At 32.7% G+C, this 13218-nt stretch overlaps 1 protein-coding gene across 1 annotated transcript; it reads right to left on the reverse strand.

Moving 5' to 3' along the window:
- Positions 1 to 498: 498 nt before the first annotated feature.
- Positions 499 to 5698, reverse strand: LOC141698614 (uncharacterized). Its single transcript, XM_074503383.1, has 5 exons — positions 5305 to 5698; positions 5108 to 5219; positions 4903 to 4976; positions 4320 to 4817; positions 499 to 869 (listed from the first exon to the last, which is right to left on the reverse strand). The coding sequence occupies exons 1-5, from the start codon at positions 5482 to 5484 to the stop codon at positions 753 to 755; spliced, it is 981 nt and encodes a 326-aa protein (XP_074359484.1). The 5' UTR covers positions 5485 to 5698; the 3' UTR covers positions 499 to 752.
- Positions 5699 to 13218: the final 7520 nt, after the last annotated feature.

Genomic DNA, 13218 nt, shown 5'->3' on the forward strand with positions numbered 1-13218 from the left:
AAAATACGTAATTGAATATATATTTTCAATCGTGTACTTTTAAAATAGGTATTTTGATGAAATATTTTCAAAAAATGCCCACCTGAAATCTTACATAAAAAAGGTTGACCCAATTTATAAGCATAGTTTACAACTTATAAACTCATAAGTTATAATTTTTCTCAACTTGTAATGAATTTTCGCTTTTTATTTATTTTAATTTTTAAAATATATTTTTAAATGTTAATATAATATTAAATTCATGAATTAAAATTATTATAATTAAAAATTATTTATTTTAGTTCATTTAAGTAAAAAAAAAATTATCTTACTAATAAAATTATCAAAACACTTATATAACTTATAAATAAGAAGTATTTATCTAATTATCACTTATAAGTTACTTTTTTTCATATTCCTTATTTTAAGATTTCCAAACACGCACAATATTCGAATTGAAGAACCTGGGGCTTTTTCACTTTTCAACATTAAGCCATCATTATAAGAGGAAAATTGGACTGGAAAAACAAAAGACCAAGTCCTTACATTCCTAATATAGTTAAAATAGAGATAGATACAACCAGGGAAATACCTTCCCAAGAAAAATAAAGAAAATGGCACACCCTTGTACAAGTGCTCTATCTAAAACCTGCCTCAAAATGAAGCATGATATCAATGCTAAATAACCTGCTTCAAAATGAAGCATGATGTTCTGTCTGTTCATTTGTGAACAAACAATCAACATTTACCATAGAGAAACTGCCGGTTATATATCACGTAGAACGGTAAGAACTCTTTACTTTAGGAGCTTTGAATTTTGATGTCATCAATCTTGGACGCCCTGAGATGGAGGAGCTCTCACCAGTTTTTCTCTTCGAATTTCGAGATCCCTACAGTCATAGCAAGTCAACATTAGCCTTAAGAGATCCACAATCAAGAATTTGTTTATACATGAGACGAGCAGGACAACAATTTTGCAATTTTAGACTGGAATAATGTAGTGTACTCAAAACACTGCAAATACTCGGAGCATTTCCAGACTTATTCCAAGTATTATACTCTGCCCACTTCTATTGTCCATGTACCATAATCCACTCTTTTTAAAAATCAAATTACATTAATTAATAACTCCATAAATATTTTATTTTTTAGGTTTTCCGTTTGCCCTTAATTAGTAGCATAAAATTTTTAATATGTATAATCTTTGTTCTGTCATATTAACAAGGTATGAAAGGAACCAAAATGTTCAATTTACCTCAATTACTGAATATGGCCGAAGTTCACCGACAAATAAAATAAGAACCATGGTCAATAAAAAATGGGAATGTGTTGCACAAGTGAGAGCTCCATACTACATGATATTTTACTAAAGAACGTGAAAAGGCAGCTCTTATATTTAGCAAAACAAAAAAGGCAGCTGTTGTAAGTTATAACAGAAAAGTATCAACACTTTCCACTTTCAAGAACGTACATAGATACCTAACCAAGTTTTAATCAAATGCAAATGCTGCACCTACACAAGACAGCAAAAACCAAAGATCCTAACCTAGAGCAGTTTTTAGTAGATCAACAAACTCACGAAAGTGCAGGGGGCGGGAAACACAAATTTCTTGGAAGACATCATATTTTTGACATTTTACTCCAGCAAAATAAGGTTATAAATGCATGTTTCTGGTCTTCTTACATACATATACTAATACATTAGATATTAAAAAGAAAGAACTCATCGACATTAGAATATGGCCGAAGTTCACCGACAAATAAAATAAGAACCATGGTCAATATAAAATGGGAATGTGTTGCACAAGTAAGAGCTCCATACTACATGATATTTTACTAAAGAACGTGAAAAGGCAGCTCTTATATTTAGCAAAAAAAAAAGGCAACTCTTATAAGTTATAACAGAAAAGTATCAACACTTTCCACTTTCAAGAACGTACATAGATACCTAACCAAGTTTTAATCAAATGCTGCACCTACACAAGACGGCAAAAACCAAAGATCCTAACCTAGAGCAGTTCTTAGTAGATCAACAAACTCACGAAAGTGCAGGGGGCGGGAAACACAAATTTCTTGGAAGACATCACATTTTTGACATTTTACTCCAGCAAAATAAGGTTATAAATGCATGTTTCTGGTCTTCTTACATACATATACTAAATTACTAATACATTAGATATTAAAAAGAAAGAACTCATCGACATTAAAATATGGCCGAAGTTCACCGACAAATAAAATAAGAACCATGGTCAATATAAAATGGGAATGTGTTGCACAAGTGAGAGCTCCATACTATGTGATATTTTACTAAAGAACGTGAAAAGGCAGCTCTTATATTTAGCAAAAAAAAAAGGCAACTCCTATAAGTTATAACAGAAAAGTATCAACACTTTCCACTTTCAAAAACATACATAGATACCTAACCAAGTTTTAATCAAATGCTGCACCTACACAAGACAGCAAAAAACAAAGATCCTAACCTAGAGCAGTTTGTAGTAGATCAACAAACTCACGAAAGTGCAGGGGGCGGGAAAAACAAATTTCTTGGAAGACATCACATTTTTGACATTTTACTCCAGCAAAATAAGGTTATAAATGCATGTTTCTGGTCTTCTTACATACATATACTAATACATTAGATATTAAAAAGAAAGAACTCATCAAGGTCCCATTAGTAGGTGCAGCATTTGATTAAAACTTGGTTAGATATCTATGTACGTTCTTGAAAGTGGAAATACAAAAGATCAAAGACGGCAAAAACCAAAGATCCTAACCTAGAGCAGTTCTTAGTAGATCAACAAACTCACGAAAGTGCAGGGGGCGGGAAACACAAATTTCTTGGAAGACATCACATTTTTGACATTTTACTCCAGCAAAATAAGGTTATAAATGCATGTTTCTGGTCTTCTTACATACATATACTAAATTACTAATACATTAGATATTAAAAAGAAAGAACTCATCGACATTAAAATATGGCCGAAGTTCACCGACAAATAAAATAAGAACCATGGTCAATATAAAATGGGAATGTGTTGCACAAGTGAGAGCTCCATACTATGTGATATTTTACTAAAGAACGTGAAAAGGCAGCTCTTATATTTAGCAAAAAAAAAAAGGCAACTCCTATAAGTTATAACAGAAAAGTATCAACACTTTCCACTTTCAAAAACATACATAGATACCTAACCAAGTTTTAATCAAATGCTGCACCTACACAAGACAGCAAAAAACAAAGATCCTAACCTAGAGCAGTTTGTAGTAGATCAACAAACTCACGAAAGTGCAGGGGGCGGGAAAAACAAATTTCTTGGAAGACATCACATTTTTGACATTTTACTCCAGCAAAATAAGGTTATAAATGCATGTTTCTGGTCTTCTTACATACATATACTAATACATTAGATATTAAAAAGAAAGAACTCATCAAGGTCCCATTACAAATGAAGTTGTGTACTACTACATCTGTTCAAATCAGCTTAAATATATTAACCCTTCCAGACACTAAGCAGCAGAAATGCACTAAGATGATAAAAATATCTATTCTTGAAGGCATTTCCGTTTTCTACATTTTATATGCTTACAATTACAGGAAGATAGGACCATATTTAAACATATTGATATGACGGAGTTCAACAAGAAAAAACTACAAAGACAAACCTGATGGTCTACTTAAATCTTTCTGCTAAGTAGGTACTACATTTGTTTCAGTCAGATGAAACATTTTTTTGCTAAATATCAGTCAAATGAAACATGTTGATATCACCAGGTGCTAAGCATGATGGTCTGTTCAGGTGTAAACAATTTAGATGCCTGATGATGCATACGCCTACTGCAATTATACATTTTATGCTTGTGAACTACACATACTAATACATTGTACGATAAAGGGGTGTCACTTAATAGTCTTATTTACGACAGTGCATGATAGTCTATGCATCACGTTGGTAAAAAAAAGTATATGACGATTAATTCATCATCTATCAACTCCTATTTTGGTATTTGTGTTGTATTTTGCAATATAAGTTTGCTAAATGCCGACTTTATGAAGCAAAGCAAGAGTACATAACATCTTGGATTTGAATAGGCATTCCATCCCAATAGAAAGCTTTTCTAAATTTTTAATTACTAATCATGCGCAACTCCCCTTGCTAAGCTTAAAACTGTTAATGCAGATGCATTTCACATTAGTTTTTGCAGAGCTTGCATATATCTCGTTGGTGTCAACTTAGAACTTTAATTATTACTGAATTTTAAACCTATGCAAATGAGCATTCTACTAACTAAAGAAAAAAAAGTATATAAGCATCCAATGATAACATCTATCAAGTGATAATTACCTCTTTAGCAACTGGAGAAGAATTAAGCTCTTTCTTCTCTGTTACGTTCCTGTTGTGGGTAATACTATTCTTGCCTCCCAGTTGCAACCGTCTTGTTTCTGCTGTACAGCCACATAAGCCAGGTGTCACAGGATCACTTGTGGACTTCTTTACTGACTCCAATCCCCTGGAAAGTCGGGAAATTTCTTCAGCCTTTATCACAGAATCAGCTTCCAACTTGATCATTTTACTTTTTAAGTTTGCAATGAGATCATCTTTTTCTTTATTTGATGCTTGCAATTCTTCCATACTAGCCAAAAGACTTTTGATCTTTGCATCCTGTTGTACAACTTCAGCTTCTTTATTCTCCAACTTATCAGTTAAATCAGTCTCCAGCATCTTAAGTTGCTTCCAAACAAAATCCCTCTCTTTCAAAAGAGCATTCACCTCAGACGTATTCTTCGAATGTAGCTTCTCATTTTCCTGTTTTAGTTTCTTCAGGTCGTTTTCCAGTGGCTCCTGCACAAATAATACAAAATATGATACACAAACACATGACAGAAACACATGCACCGAGAATAACATAACAAGCAAACCAACTTACTTTCGTCTCAGCACATTTACGAGACAGCAAGTCAAACCCTTCCTTAAAACCTTCCAGATCAATTTGAGTATTGTCTGCATATTAACAACGGCCTATGAACATTATTAACCACAATGCACTTAAACTACACAGAAAACTCATATATTTCCGAGAATTACATATATAATTAGTAAAAAAGAAACAGAATTAGGGGGAAAGAAAGAACCTAATATAAGTTTCTGCATCAAACACTCGGTCTGCTTGACAGACACAAGCATCTCGGCTTTCGAATACTCTAGAGTACGCTCCATATCTCGGAGTTTATTAATCCTCCGTATCTAAAACAAAACACAAACAACACAACAATTGAAAAACCCAAAATCAAGAAAATAAAATAAATAATGAAGTGAAAAAGGCAAGTACCCGAGAGCGTTGTTGTTTAATGAGATTAACATCAGAAACCCAACGGTCATGTTGCAGTTTGAGCCTATCTTGAAGAATTTGAAGCTGAGATTGTTGCTTCTGAATCATAGCAACAAGCCCATTGAAAATTACATTCCATTTTCTTCGATCAGAACGGGTCGGATCCTTTGTTATCGCCATTTTAATTCAACAATAAGATTCCAGATATGTATGGGGGGGTTGCAATTGGGTGATTAATAATTTTAGACGGGAGAAAAGCGTTTGGGGATTTAGGGGTTCAAAAAGTGTTACAACGGTCACAAATAAAGGGTTCCGCTTCACTCGGGTTTTATACGGAGGAGGCTCAATCAATAAGGCTCCCCCGATCAATATATTTTTAAGGTGAAAGTTTCAGACTCTTGGTTTCACGTGGTAAATTTATTTGTATTGATCATTATGGAAGCAATGATTTATTGTGAAAGTCTCATTTGCTTTATTATTAAATAATTTTTATAGAATTAAAATAAAAATATTATTGTATAAATTTAGTAAAATTATGTATTATTGAATAATAAAATTATAATATAAATATCTAAAATTATTAAATTCTTTCGAAAAACGCGTATACCCCATCATTTTTAATTCATATTGATTTTTGATTGTCCCGATGATTTTTGATTCATATTGATTTTTGATTCATAAACTCATGACACCACGAGCTTATGATGACTTTATGAATCAAAAATCGTCTCGGGTACGCATTTTTTCAAATTACATAATAATAGTATTAATGAAACGAGTATTATTTAATAAAAAATATAATTTTATTATAAAGAAAAAATGTTCCTACAAAATTTATAAAATAATTTTCTAAGGATATAAATGCGAATATAACAAGTCTACTTCTGAAATAACCTATCTATTATATTTAAAAATATATTTATGTGTTTCAAATTAAATTGTACAAAATTTTATATTTCAAAGAAAAATGATAGAATATATACTCAAAGTACTTCATTCATGGTTATGAAGTGTGTTAAGAATATATGTGTATTAGTTTGATGATAAGTTAAACAAAACACTTAAGTAGAAATCTAGTGTTTGAAGCCTCAACGGATAAGACCACTTTGGTTATCCGTTGATGGAGTAGCTTTACTTAGAAATAAGTTTAGTATTGTAGCACATTTCAGTCTTTGTAAACGAGTTATAATTCTTAGAAGTTGCATAAAATTATTAGTCATGTTGACTGCTAGTGGATATGCAAATAGGAGGGCTAATTGTAAATATTCCATGCCTTGTAATTTTGTATAAATGAAGTAGTATCAACTGGTAAATTAAAGACCTTCAAAGGATGAGAAATAAAGCCTCAACGGATGTCTATAAAGCTTCAACGGATAACATCCATCAACGGATGAGTGCATCAACGGATAAAGTTTCAGCTGCTAAAGCATCAACGGATAAGAGCATCAACGGATAAAGCCTCCAACGGATAAAGCCTCCAACGAATGAAAGCTTCAATGGATGTTCAGTTCCATAGCAGTTGATAGTGACAATTCATAAGCTGACAAAGGCACATGGGTTGACAGAGACAATTGGAATGTGGTAGCCTCTTGGAGGAATCAAGAAAAAGCAGCATTTCCATTCTGGTGCAAACAAGGAAGTATTCAAAGATTCACAGATTATCTTAGATTGCATTGGACAGAGAAATGAAGGAGAAACATGTGAAGAACATTTTATAATTGTATTTTTATCTTTGTCTTCACTTGAAATACTTGGTGATATAAAAACCAAGTTGCAGCTAGTAATTAGGTGTGAATTTTCCAGAGCTGTTTAGAAAAACTTAGAGAGAAAATCATCTAGTTTGTACTAGGAAGCAGCTGTGGACAATTCTTTGTATCACAGATTTTCTGAAATACACATCTCTGGTGGAACAACAAATCCACCAGAAAAGTTTTTAAAGCCTCTGTGTTCTTTACATTTGTGTTTTGAATATACATCTGTCTGCACTTGCTTAAAGCAATTCACACACATCTGTTCATCATACACTTAGCTTTTAAACTACTCAAAACTTGAATTTTCATCATCTCGTTTTCTTTTATTAGTTTGTTTAATCTGAAGTAAATCATTTCCTAAGTCGCATACATACAAACCATTATTTAAAGTACCACACCCATAAAAAATATTATCTCTAAGAATAGAACATTCATTATTCATAATAATAAATGAAAAACCATCTGAATCCAACATAGGAATAGAAATAATATTCCTCACAATAGAGGGAATGTAATAACAATTATTCAAAATAATAGTCTTGCCCGTAGGCATATGTAAACTAAATGATCCTACAGATATGGCGGCAACCCTTGCTCCGTTGCCCATACGTAGAATCACCTCATCTTCTTTAAGTGTCCTACTTCCCTTTAGTCCCTGCAACGAATTACAAATATGAGAACCACAGGCGGTATCTAATACCCAAGTAGAAAATTGACTTAGTGACATATTAACTTCGATCATGAACATACCTGAATCAGAAGGGGTAGTCTCACTAGCCTTCTTCTTTTTCAACTCTGCAAGATAAGCCTTGCAGTTTCTCTTCCAACATTGCTTTTGGGGTCTACTTTAGCCTTTGCTGGATTAGGCTTACTCTCACCAATCTTCTTCTTTATCTTGGGAAAGGTCCTCTTCCTTTTCTTGGAAGTTGAGCCTTCTCCAATAAGAAGAACAGAACTCTTCTTCGAAGGAAAATTCGACTCAGCAGTTTTCAACATGTTATGAAGTTCAGGCAAGCTGACATCCATCTTATTTATATGAAAGTTCACAACAAACTGTGAGAATGAATCTGGAAGTGATTGCAAGACCAAGTCTTGGCTCAGCTCCCCATCCATGGCAAAACCAAGTTGTCCAAGATGTTCAATCAAATTGATCATCTTAAGTACATGGTCATTCACAGATGATCCCTCAGATATCCTACAACTGAACAGCTCCTTCGATATATCATATCGAGTTGTCCTCCCTGCCACATCATACAACTCTTGTAGATGCGCTAGGATATTGTGAGCATCCATATGCTCATGCTACTTCTGTAGCTCAATGTTCATGGAAGCTAGCATGATACATTGAGCAATATTTGCATCATCTATCCACTTACGATACATAACATGTTCATCATTATGTGAATCGTCAGCAGGTTTAGCAGGCGTAGGTGAGTCAAGCACATATTCCAGCTTCTCAACCCTGAGAACAATTCTCAAGTTTCGAAGTCAGTCAGCAAAATTAGGACCAGTCAATTTGTGAGCATCTAGTATGCTCCGGAGTGATAGTGCAGAAGACATAACGTATATAGTAAATCTGTAAATGATAACACATAACAACACTTAGCAAATATTCAATTTCATTTCAAAACACTATATGAATCGGGTCTTTATTCATAAGTAGCTCCCACTAGTTTATCTAATTTATACAACCCCTAAATTTATAACTAAGCATTCATAACACTAGTGAGAATAAGGATCATATTTTCCATTACATCACCACGGCTGTAGCACGAAACACAATGTGATGTTCTATAGGTAGACAACTCTTGTCAATTACATCTCATGTTATTCCCTATAATATTTTAGCCTCTTGAATCATTGAGTCTCGGCTGTAGCACGACTCACTCAAAATTTTAAGTCAAGTCAAACCCAACATCTTGTATAATTAAATAATCATATTATAAAAAGATTCTTCCTTTTAAATTAAATATTTCAAATCAATAATCGATAATTGGATGATTCTCAGATCAGGGGGAGCATTGTCAAGAGGCATCACTTAATACCCCTTTCTTACATATCGAAATCCGCTTTTGATAGAATCATCCTTTCTCTCAAAATTGAAAATTCATATTTAATTACGTGTTTCACAAATACAAGAATCTCATGATTGTATTCATAATATTTATATTATTATCATGGAACACTTCCACTAAGCCTGGATCTTCTAACATACGCCTTATGTCAATTAAGTTCACCTAAATCTATCATCGCATGATAACTCAAGCATATATCACATATAAAATATAAAAGAACTTATATCTAGGCATGTCATAATATTTAACGCAATTATATAAAAATGTACGAATTAATCATGCATTTAATATTATCAAATAATATATTAAATACACTTTAAGGGCTATAATCAGTTTAAACTAATTTCTAAAATTAATAAATTATCCCAGAATGTGCGTCTCGGAAAAACGAATCCAACGATACCTTACACGTCTAAATCGGAGTTCGTATGCGTCCTAGGGAGCCAAAATAAAAATTCAAGCGTCTCACGTCATCAACTGGTGACGTCATCTGCTGACGTAACGATGACAACATCTGCTGACGTCATTCGCTGATGTCATGCCGACGTCATCTGCTGACGTCACGCTGACTTCATCTGTCGACATCATCCGCTGATGTCACGCTGACGCCATCTGCTGATGTCACGCTGACGCCATGTGCTGACGTCGCCTGCTGACTCAGCGCCACCTAATATTCTTCAGCCAATCAGAATCAGCCACGTGTATTATTAATGTCATTAATCGAGAAAACTATTTTCTGTTTGAATTAAACTTTAAAAAATTTAAAACAAATACTTTTTGGGATCTAAAAATTACAAAAAAAATATGTAAATTTTCAAAAAAATATGAAGAACCCGGATCTAAAATAAAAAGTACCATGTTTCAAATTTTTCGATTTAATTCATAATTAAATCGATATAGCTCTAGAATCAATAAATCGAATTAAAATTCATACATGCATCAAAAATTCTGAAAGTTTTACCATAAATCTAGATGCATTCAACCTATGCTCTTATACCATTGTTGGGATTTATGCATACACGGAAGCGTGGATTACAATTAAAAAGCATAAAAAACTCATATAATCGTATACAATTCGTGAATAAATTGAGGGATCGATTACTAATCTTTAAAAGCGATCCAAGAATGATGAGCGGAGATCCCTAGCAGCTGCTCCTCAAGTGTGAAGCACTCCATCGGTATCCACCAAGAGATCGAAGTAATGGAGGGAGGAAGAGGTTGAGAGAATTAGGGTTGACTCATTTTCTTTTCTTCTTGAAAATTAGGGTTTTCTTTGGTTGAGGCAAATAGGGTTTATAATAGTATATTTATAGGCAAAAATTTCAGCTGAAAATTTTCCCATAAAATATTATTATTAATAACCCTTTAATTGATTATTCTCATTAACCAATTAACTAATAATTAAAACACCTTTTAATCATTAATCCTTTTTCTAAACACTTTAGAAAATAATTCTCTCACTTGATTTAATTTCCAAAAGTTAAATTCTTAATTAATAATATTAAGAACTTTTCTAAATTAATTTATAATTAATTAAATCTCATTTAATCAATTATTAAATTTTCTAATTAATTATTTATTTCACAAATAAATAATTACCAGCCATTATTAATTAATTCCTCCACCATTAAATCATTCTCTTTTATGATGTGACCCTGTAGGTTGAATATTAAGCCGGTAGTAGAAATAAATAATAATAAAACTATTTTATCATTATTTATATAAATTCTCTAATTTATTAAATATGATTAATTAATAAATTAATCATATTTATTCTACATCGTGAGGGATACTTCTCAGCATATCGTGATTATCCGGATAATACGAATTCACTGCTTAGAATACCAAGAACCTATGCAGTGAATAGTTACCGTACAATCAATTCTTTCTACCCTGCAATGTCCCGATTAAATACAAGGCATGGAACTCGTGTCAAGCCTATCTTATTTAATCATATGCTTTCCCATTCACTATGCTTAGTTCTAATTAATGTGAATTAGAAACTCCTTTCTAATTTCATTCACTCTGGCCAGAGATTCCTGAACTAGCATAAGTGGATCGGCATAGAACATTCTCTTCCTTCACCAGAAGGGGTAGATCCTTTATTGATCATACACTATCTTCGTGTACAAATTCCTACACCCAGTAAAGCCCTTATTATTGTCCCTGGAGACTAAGAACTAAACCAAAGTATAGTTCGGTGTACACAAGATGACTATGATGACCTCAAGTCTAAGGATACTTGTACAACTATCACTATGTGAACATCTGTTGACACGTGAGTGAACTCCATAAGTTGTTCAGCTGTGCGAGTCATGTTCAGTGAACTTATTCTATAATAAGTACCTACATACTAGCTATAGTGTCACCACACAAATGTCTATGAGAACAGACATCCTTCATAATGAAGCAAGCATAGTATGTACCGATCTTTACGAATTACTAATTACCAGTTAGTAATCCTACGACCAGGAACTATTTAAGTTCAGAGATATCATCTTTTAGGTCTCATTATTATGATCTCATCATAATCCATAAAAAGCTTTACTCTAAACTAGGGTATATCTTATTTAAACACATAAATAGATAAAGCCCGCAATAAAAACAAGATAAGTCTTTTATTAATATAATTGAAATCAAAACAAATTACATAAAAGTTATTCCTAAATCATCATACATGATTGGACTTAGGACACATCTCTTTCAGAATGAACCTCCCAGAGCTAGAGTTTATGACATGTCTGTGAAAGATGCTATCATGGTCACTGATGTTGTGGTAGGTACGCTTACTGTGAATTCTTTATGTGCTAAAGTGCTAGGAGATTCGGGAGCACTCAATCATTTATTTATCAAGATTTTGTTGATAAGCTGAATTGTCCAACTGAATTGCTAAGTGAAATTATGAAGGTATAATTAGCAAATCAGGAGCGTGTATCTATTAACCAAGTATGTAAGAACTATGAGATTGAGATTTCTGGAAATAAGTTTGACGCTGACTTGATACCGTTTAAGGGGGTGCTTGTGGGGGGGGTATGCCACGACGTTAGGAGAGTTTGACGTTATTTTTGTTGGATTTTTAACGCAGCGGGGCATGGCAAAACACTTTTACACATACAAAATCCAAATAAAAGCATATAAATCGTGAATAAAAATTCGAGGGATCGAATCTAACCTTTTAAATTAATTCGGAGACAACGATCAGAGATCCTTAGCAGTTGCTCCTCAAGTGTGAAGCACTCCACCGGTATCCACCAAGAAAACGATGTTAAGGAGGAGGAAGGAGGTGAGGAGAATTGGGTTTTCCAAACTTTTTGGGTTTTTTTGTGGGTTAGAATAAAATAGGGTCTATAATAGTGTATTTATAGGCAAAATTTTCAGCTGAATTTTTCCCATAAATATTATTATTATTATCCCATTTATTATTCTCATTAATAATTAAAACACCTTTTAATTATTAATCCTTTTTTCTAAACACTTTAGAAATAATTCTCTCTCTTGATTTAATTTCCAAAAATTAAATCCTTAATTAATAATATTAAGAACTTTTCTTAATTAATTTATAATCAATTAAATCTCATTTAATCAATTATTAAATTTTCCAATTAATTATTTATTTCATAAATAAATAATTATTAGCCATTATTAATTAATTCCTCCACCGTTAAATCATTCTCTTTTTATGGTGTGACCCTGTAGGTTCAATATTAAGCCGGTAGTAGAAATAAATAATAATAAAACTATTTTATCATTATTTATATAAATTCTCTAATTTATTAAATATGATTAATTAATTAATCACATTTATTCTACATCGTGAGGGATATTTCTCAGCATATCGCGACTATCCGGATAATATGAATTCACTGCTTAAAATACTAAGAACCTATTCAGTGAATAGTTACCGTACAATAAACTCCTTCTACCCTACAATGTTCCGATTAAATATAAGGCATGGATCTCGTGTCAAGCCTATCTAATTTAATCACTTGCTTACCATTTACTATGCGTAGTTCTATGCAAATTAGAAACTCCTTTCTAATTTCATTTACTCTGGCCAGAGATTCCTGAACTAGCATAAGTGGATCAGC

The sequence above is a fragment of the Apium graveolens genome, chromosome 11 (assembly GCF_009905375.1).
Source record: "Apium graveolens cultivar Ventura chromosome 11, ASM990537v1, whole genome shotgun sequence".
NCBI lineage: Eukaryota > Viridiplantae > Streptophyta > Magnoliopsida > Apiales > Apiaceae > Apium > Apium graveolens.

Excerpts from the sequence above, each read along its gene's own strand:
- LOC141698614 (XM_074503383.1), bottom strand. The coding sequence starts at position 5,484 with ATGGCGATAACAAAGGATCCGACCCGTTCTGATCGAAGAAAATGGAAT. Across the intron at positions 5,220-5,304 it reads TTAAACAACAACGCTCTCGG|ATACGGAGGATTAATAAACT; the intron begins GTACTTGCCTTT and ends GTTTTGTTTTAG. Across the intron at positions 4,818-4,902 it reads GTAAATGTGCTGAGACGAAA|GAGCCACTGGAAAACGACCT; the intron begins GTAAGTTGGTTT and ends TTATTTGTGCAG.